Source organism: Phaseolus vulgaris, chromosome 3 (assembly GCF_051622355.1).
Source record: "Phaseolus vulgaris cultivar YP4 chromosome 3, ASM5162235v1, whole genome shotgun sequence".
Taxonomy (NCBI): domain Eukaryota; kingdom Viridiplantae; phylum Streptophyta; class Magnoliopsida; order Fabales; family Fabaceae; genus Phaseolus; species Phaseolus vulgaris.
Genome location: NC_143500.1, coordinates 15,704,838 through 15,726,532, shown reverse-complemented (window position 1 = coordinate 15,726,532; position 21,695 = coordinate 15,704,838). Strand labels below are relative to the sequence as shown.

Below are 21,695 nucleotides of genomic sequence, written 5' to 3'. Positions count from 1 at the left end.
TTTCTCCATGTTGATGAATGATTTTCCTTTTTCGTTTATAAAAGTGGATTTGTTAAGATCTCAGACCCTACCTTTCAACTAGTTGTACTTTCAAGTTATTTGAAGTAGTTTTGTATTAAAGATCCGATATCAACTACAGATTAAGATATTTTATAGTTTATAATGGATACAAAAACCTCAAACGAATTTTATGAAGTTGAGTTAGAGGGTTAAAGTCCAACTTTTGATATGTTATTGGAGCCATTTACAGTCCATCCTAATAGAGTTTGTTAGTCTTATCCGACTATCTGTTATTAGAACACCCATAAATATATAGTCTTACGCATAAGTTGAAAAGTTTTGATAAGATCTCCCACATTTACTAGAAATAAAAATATTTCATAACTGAGTGAAAACCTCGCGAATTATAAGATTGAGTTTACTTCTTAATATTTTGTATGTAAATAGACGAACTTTCACTTGTTTTGTTTGTGAAATAGCAAGCTCCCACATAATGCATATGGAATCTGTACGTAATATAAAGAAAAACTAAACTATCCCCAGCTTGCTTGGTTCATGAATTAATTTGGCAGTCACATTCATTACCAATGACATTTGCATGGTAAGAACAAATTAGTACAAACCTCATGAAAAAGCTCAAGTATAAGACTGTGGTACTCAGTAGCGTTCATGGAGATATAATAGTTCAATAGACTACGAAGATCTTTGGCGTCTTGAAGGCGGTTGGCAGTTATCATCTCCATCATGGACTCTCTAAAATCTACTCTTGGATCATAAGAGCTCTTCTCCATTGCTACCATTACAACAAACTTGGTCCCTTCTCTGCTCTGCTGTCTTCTTCTCTCTGCATGACTAGCTTCCATCCTTTCTCTAATAATTTGGTCAAGTCTCTCTTGCACCATGGCATGTGCAAGGCTTGAAACAGAAGGGAACCTATCGGAGGCTGAGCTTTCTGCTTCTTCAGAAGAAGAAACACTGAACCTGCAGCTGCAACACAAGGCCTTGCATCCTCTTTGTTGGACCTGATTCTGCTTCTGCTGCTTTGAAGCTTTCATTGTAGGACACAGACTATGCTTTGAAGGGAAAAAATTGTGTAAAAATAATCACTTATGCACAATTGACAAGTGGGGCACAGCAGCGAGTAAATGATTATGTTTTGTTTTATGAACATTCAAAACTATAGACTAGGTGTTAGCTTGATGGGCAGATGGGGGACATGCCTTTAGTTAATTGAGCCAAAGATCATCATGTTTAACTAGACTTATCATGATCTCAACCCTTTTAGGATATTATTAGGTGTCCTAGCTTTTAAAATTTGACCAATAAGGAAGGGGCGTGACTCATTATAACCTCTTTAATAAGAGCTAGTTGATGACATGCCTTGTAGAACTCTACCACACTTTGCTTAGTAATTTAGCACACCCCTTGACCCAGTTTCTCTTTGAAATTGAGAAAAATTATGAAAGCAGTGGATGGCCAAATGCTAAAGTATACTAGTAGTTGAGATAAAGATGTCTAAATTCGTTGTATTATACTTCAATGATGCCTTCTTTCCCAATATTAGATGCTAGAGATGAATCAAACAAGTTCCTACTTCCTAGCTTTTGTTTCTGGTTTCTTGTTAATCGAAATTTCAGATGCATCAAAGTGCTTTTGTGTGTAATGGTTGGTAATCAATTATGGAGAAAATCCAAAAAAGATACACACAGCTAATTAAGAATCTCTTTAAGAGATTTGTGTTTGTAGGCTACACATGTACAAAGGCAGCAAAACTGTTACGTAAAGCAAAAGGCCACCAGGTGATTAGCATGTGATTATCATTGATGAGTAAGCCATTTTTGTGAAAAATATGATCCTCGTTTGTCTGCATCATGAAGGTAATTAAATGTCATTAATCAGTACAACCAAATTGTTTATGCATGCCTCGAAGCACATGTTGCTATAATCATTCTTACACACTAATCATAAAGCTAAAGCCTACGTCCCCCCCGATATGAAAGATACATAAAATACCCAAAACATGAAGCCAGACTGTCTCAAGTTTTTGCTTTCTTTAGAATAAGCAACAGGGTGAAAATAATGAATGAGCACGTATGACTCATTCAAGCAACATAAGTAATTTCCATTTCTTTATATTTTCCATTACAACAAGTCATAGCTACCCCATGCATCAATATTTTTCTTAGCATCACATTATAAAGCTAACTCACTCTAGTAAGGTAATGCAAGTTCAAGAAAACTACAACAAAGTTTAAGACAGTATAAAGAGAAATATTGAGAATTTTATTGTTGGTGATATGCACGATGAGAGATCCTAACAACTTGAGAAAATACCATTTTGCCCCTTATTCTAATTGAGATTCTCAACCATTACTTCATTTTGCCTTTAACAAGTGTAGTCATAGTCATCAAAATATTTAAGTTTGGTGCTATGTTTTTTGGGCTTGCTCCTTGTTATTGGACTTCTCATTTGTACTTCATCATGATCTTCTGCTACCTCGTCTTTGGCCATAACATCCCTTTTCTCTTCAACAAACACCTTGTCCTCAAGGTCCAATATTGTATAGTCCTTAAGCAATGTGTCAAGGTTCTTCCAAGTGGTGTCTTCAGGGTATAAACCTTGCCACTAAACTTATGCTTCTGTTGCATCAAAATCTACAAAAGTTCACCAATCAAGTACAACAAGGGGTTGCAACTTTGGTTGATTATTGAAAGTTGTTGATGGTAGTTCCAATTTTGGTGGCTCGTTTTGATTATGGAATAGTTTCAAATTTGAAACATGAAAAATTGGATGAATTTGAACTCCTAGAGGTAATTCCAATTCAAAGGCCACTTCCCCAATTTGTTTGACAATGCGAAAAGGACCATAAAATCGTTGGGCCAACTTTGAGAATGCGAAAAGGACTGGCATTTGATCATCCACTTTGAAGGGGTGAGGCAGTCTCTTCTTATCAGCATAATACTTCATGGTAGATTGTGCTTTGAGCAATTTGAAACGTAGCTTATCAAGTAACTCATGTCACTTTGTAAGATTTGCATTCACAACTTCATTGTGACTAGTTCTTATGACATATTGGGACAACGAAGGTGGTGGTTGACGGTAAAAAATCTAATAAGGGGTAACCCCAATGGAGGAATGCTTTGCTGAGTTGCAGTGCCACTCTAGCCAGTGTAAATATTTTCCTCACAACTTCGTTTCAACATGGACGAAAGCTTTGCTCCAACATTTTGTTAACTACCTCTATTTGCCCATCACTTTGTAGATGATAAGTTGAGGACATTCTCAATTTTGTGTCACTCATTCGGAAGAATTATTTCTAGAAATTACTCATAAAGACAGGGTCCCTGTTAGAAATTATACTTTTAGGCATGCCATATAACTTGCACACCATGGAAGCAAATAATTCAACAACCTTAACAACTGAAAAGTTTGTTGGAAGCATGCTGAAATAAGTTGTCTTTGAAAATCTGTCAACAACAACTAAAATTACAGAATAATTTTAGTAAGAAGGGAGCCTTGTGACAAAGTAACGAGATATATCCTCTCAGACTGTAGTGGGAGGAGAAATTGGTTGCAATAACCCATAAAGTAATTTTGTAGGCGACTTGATTTGCGACATACAACACAACCTTTAACAAATTCAACCATGTCTTTTTTTATTCCTTTCCAAAAGAAATTATCAGTGAATCGCTCACAAGTTTTAGGTATTCCAGCATGAACAACAATTGGTATGGCATGAAAATCCTTCAAAAGGACTTGCTTAAAAGGGATTGACAAGGAATGTAAATCTTTTCATTATAAAAGATAATCCATTTTACAATTTTAAATCTTGGATGTTCCTTTGGGAAACAAAGCACTTGTTGGTACAACTGTCTGCATTATAAGTATCTTGTATCTTCGACACCAAATCATATTGTGGCACAGTCAACCCCATCATTTGCGGTGAACTCCCATCTATCCTGCTTAAGGCATCGACTATTATGAATCTCTGACATGGCTCAAAAGCTTCGCTTCCGCGTTTCAGACACATGTCGGATACATGTACGACACAATGTCAAACACACTTTCTTGGGTTGGACACAATCCAACTTTTGAACATGCTGAAGATGACAAGGTCCACCTCCTTGGACATGTTTGTCACACAAAAAACTAGCAAGAAAAGATAAGACAACGCCGTGAATTACAGTGACCACGTCGTTTCGCATAAGCTCATAATTCCCTACTCTCCCCATGAAGTATAGTAAGATAACGGTTGATGGCACTGGGCGACGGGGGAACGTGAACGATCTCTAGAATTTCTTTGGAGATGGACGACGTGGCCACAATGACGACGATGCGGTAGAGGGAAGTTTTATGGTAGTGGTAGCAGCGAGAGGTGATGCAGAGAGAGGTACAAAACAAAGAGGATGAGGGTTCCAACAAAAGTTACCTTTTATTTTGAATTTAATATTATTATTTAATTTATAGTTTTCAATTTAAATTAAAATGTGATTTATTATATAATTATATAATATTCTGCATTTTATTATAATTTAAATATTTTATTTTATTTAACTTTGTACCGTCCCGTCCCCAGACGTTGACCAAAGTCAAAGTCAACGATTAAGTCAAAGTCAACATATAGTGAGACCATTCGAGGAGGCCAAGGAAGGAAGTCGACAGACTGACCGCTTGAGGCGTCGCCAAGAGTAAGTGGCGCCAAGAGGAAGCGACGCCAGCATGAGGTGTCGCCAAGACGAGGCATCACCCAAAATGAGGCGCCGCCCAAAATGAAGCATCGCCAAAGTAAGGCGTCGCCAAGAGAGGGTGTCACCAGGTTAAGACGTAGCCCAAAACAGTAACAAAGAGAAGAGAAAGGTGGCTTTAAGGCCATAGTTCTAGTACCAGTAGGGAATAACCTGACTCGTGAAGTACTCATGCCACCGCTGGGAGGCCCCTGGGATAGATACGACCCATGAAAGGGCCACGCCCAGGGGCAAGCCACGTGCTTAGTGCGAGAGGAAGGTAGATACACTCCCAGGGGAAGTGACTAGAGGTTGGGGGGTCTGAGTTGGCACCTAGAAAGTCACCTCATGCGCCAGATGCACTTCGAGGAAAGAGGACTCGCACAATGGAATAACCCTAAGTTGGGATACGACGTTGTGAGGCTCTCTGCGTAGAATAACGATCAAGTCAGAAGAACACGTGACAATAAGCACTGGAATATCAATATTCTCCTGAAAGTTCGCTAAGGTACGCGTTAATTTATTTTACGTATCAAATGTTTCAAGGCATATTTTTATACACTTTCAATGCGCTTTAACGCGCTTTAAATGCGGAGGTGTATAAAAAGGGGCCTTAGGACGTTTGAAAGGGATCCAAGTTTTGACCTAATTCTCACAGTTTACACAAAGTCACAAACCCTAGTTGTTTCACGGCGCACCCACTGTGCGCACAGACAATTAGGGCACACAGTATTCGTTATTCAGTATTTTCGACCATCTTCAGAGCATCCAATCACGGTGTTCCGATACGGAGGTGTGTCCCCTTTGATGTTTCTCGCTAGCTGACTTGATCGTCGGAGTGCAAACGGCCGCGAGAGCGCCCCTTTGTTCACTTCTTTTCAGGTACCCACAGACGGAGCAGAACGAAGGTGCCCTAGCTCGCGAGGACGAGCCACGCATAAAGACGACCCTGGTCAACCGGCGGGAACAAACTTTATTTCTATATTACAAACATAAATTATTTCTTATAATTTAAATCTATTTTTAAATAGTAAATTATTTTTTATTAAAGATAATATCTTTTATAATAATCATATAAAAATGGGAAAAAAATATTAAATAACCTTAAATAAATATAGTATATTATAATATAAAATAAAAATAACCTTAAATAACATAATACACACATATATATATATGTTGTGTCTCATGTCCTGTGATTTTCAGTTTAACTGTATCAGTGTTCGTGTTGTATCTGTGTTTATGCTTCATAGATCAACTACTCTAATACTTGCTCCTGGTTTATACATAATTTCATAAGTATACCTAATCAATTTGGACAAGTAGTATTTTTGTTCAGCCATTTGCACCACTTGCGTCATCAATTCCCGAAGACTCTGTTGTATGAATGATGAATTTTCTGCCCAGAAGGTAAGACACCATTTTTTGACAGTTGTGTGATTTCATGCAACTCCCTAACACATGTAGAAGTTGAAAGAAACTTTGGGAATTTTTTTTTATTAAAATAAAAAATTGGGTGGTTATTCTGCATCAAAATTGCTCCCATCCCTTGTCCCGATTTGTTTCTATTATGAAATCCTCTTGGAAGTTAGGCAACATCAACACGGGAGTATTAGTCATAGCATCATTTAGCTGGTCAAATGATCGTTGCGCTTCTTCAGACCAAGTAAACGAGTCTTTCTTCGGTAGGTTAGTGAGAGGATAAACTATAAAAGCATAGTGTTGAACAAACTTCTAATAAAAACTCATCAACTCCAAAAATCCACGCAATTGTTTAATGGTGGTAGGTGTCGGCCAAGCAATCATTGCACGAATTTTCTTAGGATCTGGGTCAACACCATCCCTGGATATTATATGGCCCAAGTACTCTATTGATTCTTGGGAAAACACACACTTGTTCCTCTTGAGAAAAAATTGATTAGTCATAAGGTATTAAAAAACAATATCCAAATGAGACTATAACAAACTTACACAAATAGGGTTGAAACAATATATTTATAGTTGACTAAATGAAGCAGGTGCATTACACAACCCAAAGGACATCACCAAAAATTCATAGTGACCTTCATGAGTACGAAAAGCAATTTTTTGAGTGTCACCTGTGTTTAGTCTAATCTGGTGGTACCCTGATGTGAGTTGATTTTAGGATTGCACATTTTAGAGGTTTCACTTTGTTTAGGATTTTTGAATTAAGCAGAATATGGTGATAAGCTCAAAAAAGATTGCCACTGGACACGAACTTAACCAAGTGGTTAAAGTAGGTGTGAAGGTTCTCTTCTAGAGAGAAAAAGAGAAAACACAATTATATGGTGGTGATGAAGATGAGGTGCGAAATTTAAGAAGCAAAAGATAAAGAACAATATAGACCGAATGGAAAAGAAGATAACACAAACAATGAAGATAACCGTAAGGAATGGAAGAATAAAAGTAAAAAGATATGAAGAAGCTTATGGAAAAAGGAAAGTGGTCACGCCACTTGGAAGGTGGAAGACTCCAAGATGAGTGGTGAAGAGCCACCACTTAAAGTGCACTACACTTATAAGATAAGACCAAAGAATCTTTAGGAGACAAAGCTCACTAATCACTCAAGCAGAGTTTCTTTTCTATATTCAAATTCAAGTGTGATTTACAAGAGGCGAGGTACCCTATTTATAGATAAGAGTGTCTTAGAGAGGAAGAGAGGAAGGGTAAGAGTGTAAATGACTACACGCTTCTAGAAACTAGGTCAAATGTGAGCACATGGGGAAGTCTTCTATAGTCTAGGTCAAAGGTGAGCCCATGGGTGTGTTTCTAGAATCTAGATTAAGGTGTATTTTTAGAAGCTAGGTTAATGTGTGTTTGGCACAAGCCCAATATACTAAGTACACCCTCTTCTAACTTATTCTTCTAATTGAACCCCAAAGTGAACCCAATTTATTTACTTAACTTGTCTTGTAAGAAGACTATAAGGTACAGTAGTTGGTATTATGGTTTATGTCCGTTTGTCCCTCTGTTGAGGTTCTTCTGAGGTTTGGTGGGGCATTATCTTGTATGTTGAGATGACTGACCTAGTTGTGAAGAGTCTGTGGTGTCCTTCGTCATGTGTTTGTCAAGTTAGGTTGCATCATACCTGGAGCGTAAATCCAGCTTTGAACATCATTGTTTCCCATGGAGTTCGTCGATCAATTCTTCAATTGATGGTGGCAAATCGATCTTTTATAGTAATCGCATTGAGAGACCTATAATCAACACAAAACCGCCATGATCCATCTTTCTTTGGTACTAGCAACATTGGAGATGATAAAACACTATTACTTAGTTGTATAATTCCCTCGGCCATCATTTCTTTGATTTGACGCTCAATCTCGTGTTTATGAAAATATGGATATTTTTAGGGTCTGACATTTACTATATTTGACCCTTCCAAGAGGGGAATATGATGATCAGTTGCATGAATATGAGGAAGGCCCTGCGGTTCCTCAAATAATTGGGGGTATTTACTATGTATTTCATCAATTTTTGGTCTCGACGAAGGTTTATGAAGCTCTTCTATGGAGGAAGCAATTGTAACTTGAAATATTCTGTTATGTCATTGGTAGCAATCATCCTTTTGATATGATGTATAGTGGCTTATTGAGGTGTTTTCGGTGTTGGCCCTTGAGTTAAACTAATTTCCCCTCTCTAATGAACTTCATTGTCAATTGTTCATAGTAAGTTAACACCGACCCCAACGTTGTCAACCATTGTACCCCTAATACGATCTCGACCCCACTTAATGTTGATGTATACAAATCAACAGAAAATGTGTGAGAGCCCAACTGTAATGGTACCTGCTTGCAAACAGATGAAGCAACTGAAGAAGGGAGGAGGTAGTCCCATAATACAATTTACTAGTGATTCAAACTGATTTTGGTGTTCTCGAACGGTTGAGATTTGGCAGAGTTTGAACATGGGTCCTTTTGGGTCTTCAAAATGTGACGGTGTGAAACGAACATCTAAAGCATGCAGAAAATTCTGTCAAGTTGAGATTAGGTTGTTGTCATGCATCCACTAAAACCAAGTAAGGGTTGCTCCTTCCATGGAAAAAGAATCCAATTGAAGCCTTTGGTCCTATGGAGTCAGGTGGTAGTAAAAAAACTGCTTGATTTTGAAAATATATGCTAATGGTTCACATCCATCAAAATTGAACATATCCAGTTTCAAAAAGGTTCAAGTAAAAGATTGAAGGGTGAAATCGTTAGTCGCGATCTCTCAGACTCCAATTTGAAGTGCCATTTGGGTTTCCAAATTGGTTGTGCGAGTATCCATTGCTTCCTGAAAGGTTTTCTAGCTTTCTAATAATTGCATAATGAAATCTATTCTTTCATCACTTTTTTACACAAACATGGTGTCTCCTTGAGTTCGTTTCTCAACGAAAGCATCAAAATGAAATGTCTATATTACAGGTTAAGCTTCCTCCAAAGATAATAAAAGGACTGAATAATTCTCTGTTGTTATTTTTATGAAAGGTTCTCATACATATAGCAAAAAAAGAGTAAACATTCCAAAAAGGACATGTCTCAAGAAAAAAAAAAAACAAATCTATGAGATATCCTAACAACTTGAGAAAATATTATTCTGCCCTATAGATTCTCAACTATTACTTCATTTTGTCTTTAATATTGCAATTATAGTCATCAAAATATTTAGGCTCGGTGCTATGTCTTTTGAGTTTACTCCTTGTTATTGAGTTGCTCATCTGTGCTTTATCTTGATCTTTGCTACCTCCTCTTGGACCATAACATGATATGTAAGAATACATTAGTACAATAATCCTAAATATAAAGATAAATAATGAAAATTTATATTGTTGATGATATTTTAGGAATAATACAACTATATGAGGGTAATACTTAGAATTAATGAATAATAATTTATAAGCAATCACAATATATTATCATCTTAATATAAATGGTATCGTCTTGAAAGTAGTAATAAAATGATCATAATTTATAAATACAACAATATTTTTTAAATATTTAGATAATTGATAAAATCATGTGAAAATTAAATATCTTAGTGAGATAAAATATATATAAAAAAAAGATGGCAAATTGGTGAAATAATTATAATTGAATTATGAAATATAAAATATTAATTAACTTATTTCAAGTTAATAAGATTGATGGTTTCAATATATTTGAAGAAATGGGGTGAAATATTGAAATATATTTTAAATATCTTGATGCGGTTTTAAAATTGAGATTGTTTCTTCGAAAAATGTTTTACAATGCATGAGATTGAAGATATATTTATTGAATGACTCAACGTTGAATGGTTAATAACATGCTAATAATTGTATTCTAGCTTTGTAAATAAATAAATAAAATATATCTAAAAGTAGAAATTGGTGATTCTTAAGTTACAAGAAAAACCCTTGAATAGTTATTAGAAATCATTGAAGGTGGTATAAGATATCAAATCAAGGAAATATGTCATCATGGAAGCATATATTAAACTTTGGAAATATGCCATGTTTATTCGAAGTTATAAACATGAGTGTGTTAAATTCATCTCGAAATTCAAATATCTAACTCTACCATCAATTTAACACAATTTGTTTTTGTTTTTGTTTTTTTACCATTTTCTTTTTTGTTTTAAAACTAAACGTTACAAACCAACCTCTAAAAGAATTTTATTAAAAAAATATTCTAAAATCTCAATAACTTATTTTGTTGTAGTTATTATCTTTAAACATTGAGTGGATATAAACTAAACAAATTCCCGTTACTATTTTTTAATTAAAGGTATTGACATATATGAAACTCTTAAAATTAATTAATATTGTTAATTAAAAAATAACCGAGTTATTTTCAGATTAAATTAATATTTTTATTAAAAATTAAAATTAAAATTACTGACATTTATTGAAAGAAGCAATTTCAATAAAGTCAACGAGAAAAAAAACGTATTTAACCAAAATATTTTAGTAAGTTCAGTTCTGAAAGATATAATTTTAAAAGAGTTTATAAATTATAAATTGTCATTACACAATTTTCAAGCTGTTAATCATTAAAAAATAGTTATTGATATAATGTTTAGAATAATTACTATAAAATTTAACAGATAATAATTTACAATTAAATTAATATATTCTCGTTATACCTTCTTTGTTTTCCTCGTTTTAAAACATAAGAAAAATAACTAGCCGAGAGAATACATTTCTATACTAATCTCAATTAATTTGAATAAAAATCCTTTTTCCCAAACCAACTAGTATAATCCATGTTAACACTATACCATACTAGTATAATTTACATTTGAAATATTTTTTTAACACAACTAACTAGTGTAATATAATATTAGGATTAAAGGCGATTTTTTTTTAATTCTGGAAAATAAAAGTAAATATTTTTTTATAATAATTAAAATCAAAAGCTATTCACATTATCAGATTTTGCTTTTCTTTTTTTAAAACTAGATACTGAAGTGTGAACGCACGTTTAATCGCCGTTACCGTAAAACCGCGGGTAACAAAACAGGCCAAAACTGACGACGAAATGCGAATTACCTATCGATGCTTCTAAAACAATTCATAACGCATTCAGAGCGCAAAAGCTTCACCAACAAAATGTCGTTACCTCACGATTCTAAAGTATCGTGTCTAATCGAATCCTGATATAATCTCTTTTTACCCAAAACAAAACGATTACGATAATTATAGTTTGGTAAGCCTAATCTTTATTCCTTTTTATTTATATTATTTATTTTGGGTTAAAGTTAGGTAAGCGCTTCATTTTGCATTTCACATTTCGCACTTTGCACTGATCACTTCACACAGTTACTCACTTCAACACCAACTCACTTTCTCCAACAAATTTCAATGGCACCGTCTTTCGCAATCAACGGCGGCTTTCCCGGCACCAGAGTCACTCCTCCTTCTGACACCGGCCGATTCGCCGCCGTCTACAGCGAGGTCCAAAACAGCCGCATCGACCACGCCCTCCCTCTCCCCTCCGTTCTCAAAAACCCTTTCGTCATCGTCGACGGTCACCAAAGCACCGCCGCCGGCAATCCTGGTCTCTCTTCCTCCCATTCGCTACTTCAATTTTCCGTCAACTGTTCCACTTCAATGTAATTTTGTGATCTTCTCTGTATCTCTTCTTTTGCAGATGAGATCGCGAAGCTGTTTCCGAACCTGTTTGGGCAACCGTCTGCAAGTTTGGTGCCGAGTGATTCCCATGCTCTGCATGCGAATCCAAAGCTGAAGATTGGCGTGGTTCTGTCCGGTGGTCAGGCTCCCGGCGGTCACAATGTGATTTCTGGAATCTTCGGTAAAGGATAATTTACATTTCAATTAAATTTAATCAGTGTGTTGAATGTGTATGTTGTTTAGGTTTATGCGGTTTATTAGGTTTCAATTTGAACGTTTGGTTTTCATTTTAGATTACCTGCAAGACAAAGCAGAAGGAAGCACATTATATGGTTTCAGGGGTGGTCCAGCTGGCATCATGAAGTCCAAATACGTTGAACTCACCTCAGACTATATTTATCCTTATAGAAATCAGGTTTATTTTCCTAGTTACCACTTTCTACAAGTGTAGTTTGACACAATTTGTCGTCGTCATTTTTTTTTTATTATTATTAATTTCATTGTTCGAATACAAATTTAGTAGTTGCTACTTGGAGCTTCGCATATTCCCTTTGTGCATTGACTCTTTAACTGGTGATATCGGTCTTTTGTTTTCTTCAAATAAGGTTTCTGGATAAACATCTGTCTTCCACTGTGATGATGTTGTTTGCATTTCTTGACTTCTGAATCTGATGCTGTAAACTTAATGCTTTTGACATGCCTTCTATGGGTGACTCGTGTGTAAATGTTTCCAATTGAGATGCCCTTCTGTGGTTGCTTCTTTTCCTAGAAATCATAATCAGGAGATTGTGATGGCTAGTGCGAATAAGTTCTATTGGCAGGGTGGTTTTGACATGTTGCTATTTTTCCCTAGAAATAACAATCAGGAGATTGTGTCGGCTAATAGGAATAAGTTCTGTTGGCAGGGTGGTTTTGACATGATTCGTAGTGGGAGGGATAAGATTGAAACTCCAGAGCAGGTTGGCTTACTTGTATCTGTCACTCTGCTGTTTAGATTGTTCATTTGAACTCTCGTACATCTTCAAGTTTGAATAATAATTTATTTTAAATGTACAGTTTAGACAAGCTGAAGAAACAGTGCAGAAGCTAGACTTGGACGGCCTTGTTGTTATTGGTGGAGATGACTCAAACACAAATGCATGCCTACTTGCTGAGTATTTCAGGTTTCTATGAATGGAATTTTACTTTTGTCATGATCTATATCCAGGAACTGGGATTCCCCAATATTTAAATTTTTATACGCATGTAGTGGTCTTTAGCATTGAGGTCCAATGCAATTTCTAGTGTTGGGGTCTTCAATACCCCTTTGAATTTTTTTTTTGGATCCTTACTTGTCCAGGAACAAAAACATTGTTGTTAGTTTGTGATTGGTCTTCAATGGTCTTTTAGCTGTCTGATTGTATAAAATTGTTTGGCATATACACATTAGAGAAAAAAAATTACCTTTCATAATATGACACTGTTTCTGTTTAACTATTGTTTGTCTGATTTGGATTATACAGGAGTAAAAATATTAAAACTCGTGTGATTGGGTGCCCTAAAACCATTGATGGTGATTTGAAATGCAAAGAAGTTCCCACAAGTTTTGGGTTTGATACAGCTTGCAAGGTGAATGAAACTATACAGTTAGTCTTCCCTGTGCATTTGTAATTATGTATTGGTCTAATCTTTTATAACATGTGAGAAAAGCAATTTACCCCATTCCCAATAATGCTCTAAATAATGATTTATAGTGCATATTCTTCAGCTTTCCCCTTTTAAATATACATTTCAAGCTTGCGTGGTCTGACCCAGTTTACTTTTTTATGCAGATTTATGCAGAAATGATTGGCAATGTTATGATAGATGCTCGATCAACTGGAAAATATTACCATTGTTAGTATTTGAAAAAAGTTGGAAATTTTTTAGAACTATAGTAATTATGGACTGGATGCTTTGCTGAGTCGTGGTTACCAATCTTTAATGCTTCACTTAGGACATTCAGATATTGATTGTTTTCGCTAGTAGTTTGCTTCCATTAGTTTTACATATTGGAATTCAGTTACCAAATGCCAGTATCACTTCTTTTTATTCTGATGCAAAAATCTGAAGTCAGTTTCAATGTTTTTTTTATTCTAAATCTGAAGTCTGTGACGATAAAAGTATAATACTAGGCTTAAAGGTCATTAGTTGCTGCTTATTCCATATTCTTTTGACTCAAATACCATGTTTATATGATATCTTGTTCACCCATGTGAATTTTATGATTTGTTTGATAGACAAGAGAGAAATAGGTTAGATGGAAATAAATTGGAAGAGTGGAGGAATAGATGAAAAATAAAGTAGAAACCTAAGTTGTTTGGTTGAAGAGAAATGGAGAAGTGACAAAAAGAGAGATAATACAATTTGTCTCCATTTTTTTAAAATTATTTATTCACTTTTCTTTTCCCACTTCCCTTTATCATTTCCATCCTCCCCCATTGTGGCCCCTCCTCTCAACCAAACAATACCATAAACTCCCTTGCATTGTGTCAACAAATCTCTTGCTATGTGATTTTGCTACTTTTGATTCTCTTGAATTATATTTGTGTGCATGGTTTACTCTTGTTGAAAGGTTCATTTAATTTTGTAAAAGATATGGTTTGATCTTAGTGATTAGGGAAATATGTACAGCAGATAATGAGAGGGACATTATCCATTATTAGGTTTCCCTATATTATACATTGAATGATTATACATAAAGGATTTACATGTGTGATCATTCACACAATTCACAACAATAGAGAAACTCTTTATGGTGTCACTGCGATCCTCCTTTCACCATCAATGAGCCCGCTTTCTCCTACGAGCTAACACAACCAAAGTTTGCATCAACCACCATCGTGCAAGAATTGTTGTCTAACTCCACTGCATGTCCTGTGCCTCTCCTTGACGAGGTTGTCTCACGCACCCCCCTTACATTAGCGTCTTTTGGGACCTCCCCGCAATGCTTCTTGTTGGAGATCCCACATCGACTAGAGATTAGAGCCTTTCATTGTATATAAGTGGGTGCAAACCTCAACCCTATGAGCCGGTTTTATGGGGTTGAGTTAGGCTTAAAGTTCACTTCTTAATATGGTATCAAAGCCATTTCAAGCCTATCCTAGCGAGTATTTGTTGGGCCTATCGTGTCACCCGCTATCGGACCACCCATAATATATAGTCTCACGCACGAGTTGGCAGTCTCGGCGTGAGGGGGGTGTGTTGGAGATCCCACATCGACTAGAGATTAGAGCCTTTCATTGTATATAAGTGGATGCAAACCTCAATCCTATGAGCCGGTTTTATGGGGTTGAGTTAGGCTTAAAGTCCACTTCTTAATACTTCTCCTTTTTCGGAAAACAACTTTTGGGCTTCATTTGGCACTGACACTATTTGACTTCATGGCTTCCACTCAATCTCATGACTTCCACCAACGTACCACTGATCCCATGCGAAAAACTCACTGGGACAACAAACTACAACAGTTGGGCCTTTAGTGTCCAACTATGATTTCAAGGCCAAGGCAAGACTTGTCATTTGACCATTATGACCTCCGTTGTTCTTATTGTTAAGCAACCTCAAGCAAATTTACACCACTTTATGTAGTTTCCTTTGATTCTCTCTTGCCCCCAATAGTGTTAGGCCTTTATGACTTTCTATGATGGATGATGAAGGCCAAGGAAGTTTATTCAAACAATGTTCATTGTTTCTACGGTGTACTCACCTACTCGACGAATATCAAGTTGGAGAACATGGACATGCAAGCATATCTTGGAAAGCTTAATCACCTATTGCAAAATATTCTATTCTTGTTCCCTTTACTACAGACGTAGAGACATTCTACAATCAACGAAGTCAATTTTTCATGCTACTAGCTCTTGTTGGACTATCGTCGAATATTGAAGTTGTTTGTAATCAAATTCTCTTGAGTTCTATTGTTCCTACCTGCGATGTGGTTCAACACTTATTGCATCTGTCTATTCCTTATACTTTTGAAAACACTCCAAACTGCGTCATTTGTTTTAGTTGTTGTATGGTTCAATAATCCTATAACTTTTGTTTCTCAGTCCTCCTCTCTTGAACCTTGGATACTTGACTGCAGTGCCTTAGATCATATGATTAGTAAACAATCCCGTTTTTCTTCCTTGACCTTTTCATATTCGTTGTCTTCTATTACTCTTGCAGCTGACTCTCAAGTTAAAGTTTGAGGCATTAAACAAACCAATATTCTTCCTTAACTTTCTTTAAACTTTCTCTAACTTATCCTTGGATGTCCATATAATCTAATATCTATTAGCAAACGTACTTGCATTCTTGATTATTCTATTGTATTTGTTAATAATTTTGTTCTTGTACTAGATTGACATAGTGAACGGAATGGAGCAGGACATGAGTCTAGAGGATCATATCATATTATCCCTTTGATGGCCTCTATCTCTTTTGCCTCTCTAGTTCTTGTACATCAATGTCTTTGGCACCTGAGGGTCGAAAAATTGTGTTTGTTCCTAATTTTTCTGCCATTGAGTCCTTTCAATGTGAATTGCATCAACTAGGTAAACATACTCATACCAGTCATGGTCTTTGTGTTAATAAGTGTGTTTGTTGTGTCACCATTTGCTTTAGTCCACTATAATATTTGGGGTCCTAATTGTGTTTATTCCATATTACAACATTTTTAATTTGTCATCTTTATGAATGATTTCTTTTATTGTACTTGGGTTTTTTTTTTAGTGAATAATAGTTTTGATGTTTTCTCTATTTTTCGAAGTTTTTTTTGTTGAAATTGGAACCTCGTTTGGTTGCAAAATTAAAATTTTACGAACTGATAAGTTAAGAGAACTGATGAACCTACCTTTGTCTGACTTTTTCTTGCCATGTCATCAACCGTAGGCCTCATCACCATTTGGACATAAAAAAAATGTCTTTCTGCATTGTGACTTTCTAGAAGAATTGTACATAGATCAACCATTCAATTTATAGTCTCTAGTGACTTACATCTTGATTGTATGCTTTGCCATTCTACAGTTTGAAGCAATCTCTCCAAGATTGGTTCAACTATTTAAGCTTGGTTTTGCTTGAGTTTGGTATGGCTCATTGTGAAGTTGATCACTTGATTTTTTCACTTCATTCTCCATTTGGCATTTGCATTTATCTTCTATATATTGATGACATTGTCATCACTAGCGAGGAAACATTTTCAATGGCATTCTCTTACTCAAGTCTCACCATCATAGTCAGTTTCAGGACAAGGACTTGGGTCCAGTTTGGTACTTGTCATCAAAGTTGCACAATCATGATTTGGCATTATCATTTGGCAGTAGAAGTATGTTGTAGACATTTGGACTTTTTTTTGTTTTTTTTTATCGGCAATAGTAGACATTTGGACTTAGACTAGTATGATTGATTGTCGCCCTAGGAATAGTCCTGTGGATCCTAATTTGAAGCTTCTTTCGGGTTAGGGGGAGCCATGGAAAGACCTTGGAAGAAATTGTTGTCTAGTAGGCAAACTTAATTACTTATCTCTCACTATATCAGACATCATATATGCATTTAGTGTAGTTAACCAATTCCTAAAGGCCCCATGTGATAGGCATTAGAATGTTGTGATACATCCTTTGATACATCAACAAATGTACCAGGTTGAGGTTTAATATATGCTTAAAAAGGTAATTTCAAAATTGTTTGTTATTTTGGTTGATTGGATGAGAACACCATTAGATAAGAGGTCCACTTCTAGATATTTTCTTCTCATGTGGGGAACTTGATTTCTTGGAGGAGCAAGAAGCAAAAACAAGTTCTAGATCAGTGCATGGCTTAAGCAACTTCTCCATCAATTAAAATTTGGAGATACGCATGATACTCTGCTAATATATGAGAATAAAGCCACCATTCACATTGCATCAAACCCAATCTTCCATGAGCGGACTGCACACGTAGAAATTGATTGTTATTCTATGAGAGGAGGTGCTCACAAGAAATCATCATTGACTTTGTCAACTACAGGGACCAACTTGCGAACATGCTCGCAAAATCCCTGAAGAACTCTCATATTGATCACATTTTTAACAAGCTTGACTCATGAAATATATGTTGCAACTTAAGGGAAATGTAAAAGATATGATTATAAGGGAAATATGTACACCTGATAATGAGGGATATTCTCCATTATTATCCATGATTAGGTTTCCCTATATTATACTTTGAATGATTATAAATGAAGTATTTACTTGTGTGATTAAACACACAATTCACGACAGAGAAACTCTCTAAATTTCATGGCATTTTATTAAGTCATAGTGCTCTCGCACAGTCTCTCTCTCATGCATGCACTGTGTGTACCTGTTCATTTTTGCTGTACTACTGAGTTTCAAGCATTGGGTAAGAGATGGCCACATGTATGTAGTTGTTCGGCTGATGGGACGTGCAGCTTCACACATTACACTGGAATGTGCTTTGCAAACTCATCCAAACATTACTATTATTGGAGAAGAGGTCTCTCATAAATCTTATCATTTTATCTAGTGTTTGATCAGTGACTTGTCAGGGCTCTCTATCAAAAATTTGATTTGACACCTGAAATATCTTATTTCAGGTTGCTACCAAGAAGATGACGCTGAAAGATGTCACTGACTACATTGTGGATATCATTTCTAAAAGAGCAGAGGATAATTATAACTATGGGGTCATTCTTATCCCTGAAGGTCTAATTGATTTCATTCCAGAGGTAGATATTGCTAATCATAAACATTCGTTTCTCCCCATGTGATGATGCTTTGGACCTGTTCATCTACAATCAATATGGAAGCACATCTTAATGATGCCACTTTTATATTCTTTTTGTTTGCAGGTCCAACACCTTATTGCAGAACTCAATGAAATTCTGGCCCATGATACCGTGGATGAGGGAGGGCTGTGGAAGAAGAAACTCACTGATCAGTCATTAAATCTTTTTGAACTTTTACCTACAGCAATTCAAGAACAATTAATGCTTGAAAGAGATCCTCATGGAAATGTTCAGGTGTTTAATTGTGTTATAGTGCTATGTTTGCTGTGTTTATCTTGTCCTGTAATGCAATTTGACTGAACATCAATGTTGGTATTTATTTCCATTTAGGTTGCCAAGATTGAAACAGAGAAAATGCTTATTCAAATGGTTGAAACTGAATTGGAGAAGAGAAAGCAACAAGGCACATATAAAGGGGGATTTAGGGGGCAGTCTCACTTTTTCGGGTACTCCATCTAATTTAGATGATTTCTTGGAGTTGCAAGGTTTGATGATATGAATTGCTATGAGACAGAAAAATAAGAGGTTCTATGTATGTTCATGCTTTATAATTTATCTTTATCCTGGGTTAAGAAAACTTTCTTTTGACCACCATACAATAGCTATCACTATCTTTGACTTCTTTTGTTAGAGTTTGTAGTTACCTGTACTCTTAAAATATGCAGCTATGAAGGGAGATGCGGCTTGCCAACTAATTTTGATTCTTCTTACTGCTATGCATTGGGTTATGGTGCTGCAGCCCTCCTGCAAAGTGGGAAGACTGGATTAATATCATCAGTTTGTGCCAATACTCTTTTCATTTATCTTCTAATTATCAAATTAAATATTTCTTCTAGATTGGTTTTAATGATTTATTTTGGTTTGTTTGGTAATATTTGGGCGATAGACTCAATATTTGGATTTGCATATTTGAACAGGTTGCAAATTTGTGTGCTCCTGTAGAAGAGTGGACTGTTGGTGGAACTGCACTCACTTCACTGATGGACGTGGAGAGGAGACATGGTATGCATTGTGATCTATTGGAGTTTTTGCTTTGCCCCAATACCTATTTTTTTGGATTTTATTTGTTACGAGACGAGACATTGTCTCCATGTTACAAAACTTAGGATCCATTTGGTAGGAAGGAAGAAATAAGTGAGAAATACTGAAATAGGATGATGGAAAATACAGTGTAAAAATGAAGGTGTTTAGTTTAAGAAAAATAGGAAAAGATAAACGTGAGAAATAGAATGGAAATAACTGATGAGTCCCACAACTTACAATTTTTCTCGCTTCTCATTTCCATTCAATCAAACACATTATGTTGGGTTTCCCACCTATCTTTCACCTTTCCACTCTATTTACAGTTTACCAACAAAAGGTTGGGTCCATGTTTATGCCCAAATGTTTTATCGTTGGTATTCACTACTAATTTATTTTAAATTAGAAAATATTTTAGACGTATTTTATGGACTATCAATCAGAGGAATTTTTTCTTTTGATACAGATGGCAATGTTAAAATTCAAGAGAATTTGTATAAATTTAATTTATTTGAATGCTTTCTCTGATGTTCTCTTTTAATAAATTGTGTGGTTTTCCTTTTAGGTAAATTCAAGCCTGTGATCAAGAAGGCAATGGTGGAGCTTGAAGGTATGTATATATGTTCATCCTTTTTTGCTCCTCAAACTTATTGGGAACTATATTTTTCACTCGCATGGAAGGATGGCAATGAATTGAAGGAGGGAAAATTTTCTTTTTTATGGGTCAATAATTTTTACCTTGTCATATGACATGGTTGATTGCTCAACCTTCAAGTTCGTGTATGCAGATTTTCAGTTCTTTATAAATAATGATTTTTCTATATCAGATATTATTATAATTGTTTCTGTAATAAAATCTGCTCCAATTTTATTGGATACTGATCGATTTCATACATTTTTCATGTTGAATCTTCAGGGGCACCCTTCCAAAAGTTTGCCTCCTTGCGGGATGAGTGGGCCCTAAAAAATCGCTACATCAGTCCAGGTATGCATTGACAGTTTATGCATTCACTGTTTGTTTTCTGCACCTGCCATGCTCCTTTCTTTAGTTTAAAAATTGTGTTGTCGATTTTGTTAGCTAGAAACTAGAAAATAACGTGGTAAGTTTAAATTTCTTTTAATGTTAAAGTGGAGAAACGCTCATGATAATCCTTACTGTAGGTCCGATTCAATTCACTGGGCCAGGATCTGATGCTATTAGTCAAACTTTACTCTTGGAGCTCGATGCACAAGCTTAGACATATTACGAGTTCTTTTTTGATGGTGGCAATTGATGTTTTTCGGGAAGTACTGCAAATACAATAGACCGGAGATTAGTGAAGCAGTTGTGTTTTTCACTTTGGAACTTTGCTATAGAATAGGTTATGCTTTATTAGTCTATGTGTATTTATTGTAAACTCGTGTTGCATCAGCATCATCGACTTACCTGTATGTTTTGGGAATATTTCGCCGCATGATATTCTAGTTCAATGTTCATTTTGTCTCACCATTTAGGTACCACCGTATTAGTGATGTAAATTTAGTGCGAATTATAAGGTGGATTGTGTTTGCACAGGAAACTAAATGGTCTGTTTCGGCGCTGAGTATTAAAATTCTCGCAATTTACAACTAAAAAAAATCCTTATAGCTAACTACTTGAAGGAATTAGTTTATTTAGACTTAATGCAAGTAGATTTTTCAATAGTTTTTGAGAAATGTAATAGCTGTTCTTCAGAAATATAATTTTCAAAATTATTCCTAGAACTCTAGATTTGATGGTTTATATACTTTGGCATGAATTCAATGTAGCTAGTAAAAAAAATTTCTAAACAAATAAGAATGTAAATTTCATATAGTACAAGCGGAAATGGACAGAAATTCATTGTTTTACTTCTGCTTGTTTGAAAATCAACTGTTCTGTATCCATAATTATTTGAATATTTGTAAGAAGCGTAACAATCGGAGTTAATTTATTTTTTCTTTTGGGTGTGGCAACTGACTAGTTCGGTTTTCTTTTCTGCTTGGGATGAAAAGAGATTTCCTTGTATTCAAGTCAAATAAATCTTTTTGATGCAA

The 21,695-nt window shown here is 35.5% G+C and overlaps 2 protein-coding genes across 3 annotated transcripts; one reads left to right on the top strand and one right to left on the bottom strand.

The window, feature by feature from the left end:
• Positions 1 to 564: 564 nt before the first annotated feature.
• Positions 565 to 1,466, bottom strand: LOC137839146 (transcription repressor). The gene has a single exon (XM_090300495.1). It carries the CDS (start codon positions 1,053 to 1,055, stop codon positions 582 to 584), a length of 474 nt encoding a protein of 157 aa, XP_090156621.1. The 5' UTR covers positions 1,056 to 1,466; the 3' UTR covers positions 565 to 581.
• A 9,696-nt stretch (positions 1,467 to 11,162) lies between these two features.
• On the top strand, positions 11,163 to 21,126 carry LOC137806737 (pyrophosphate--fructose 6-phosphate 1-phosphotransferase subunit beta). Of its 2 annotated transcripts, XM_068606996.2 has the most exons (17): positions 11,163 to 11,411; positions 11,525 to 11,762; positions 11,856 to 12,017; positions 12,130 to 12,251; positions 12,742 to 12,795; positions 12,893 to 12,999; positions 13,339 to 13,444; positions 13,648 to 13,711; positions 18,240 to 18,328; positions 18,429 to 18,560; positions 18,684 to 18,854; positions 18,951 to 19,066; positions 19,286 to 19,397; positions 19,538 to 19,622; positions 20,206 to 20,250; positions 20,557 to 20,625; positions 20,802 to 21,126. In XM_068606996.2, the coding sequence occupies exons 2-17, from the start codon at positions 11,567 to 11,569 to the stop codon at positions 20,876 to 20,878; spliced, it is 1,707 nt and encodes a 568-aa protein (XP_068463097.2). In that variant the 5' UTR covers positions 11,163 to 11,411; positions 11,525 to 11,566; the 3' UTR covers positions 20,879 to 21,126. The 2 variants fall into 2 exon arrangements, with proteins under 2 accessions (XP_068463097.2, XP_068463096.2); XM_068606995.2 differs by lacking the exon at positions 11,163 to 11,411 and having other exon boundaries at positions 11,468 to 11,762.
• Positions 21,127 to 21,695: the final 569 nt, after the last annotated feature.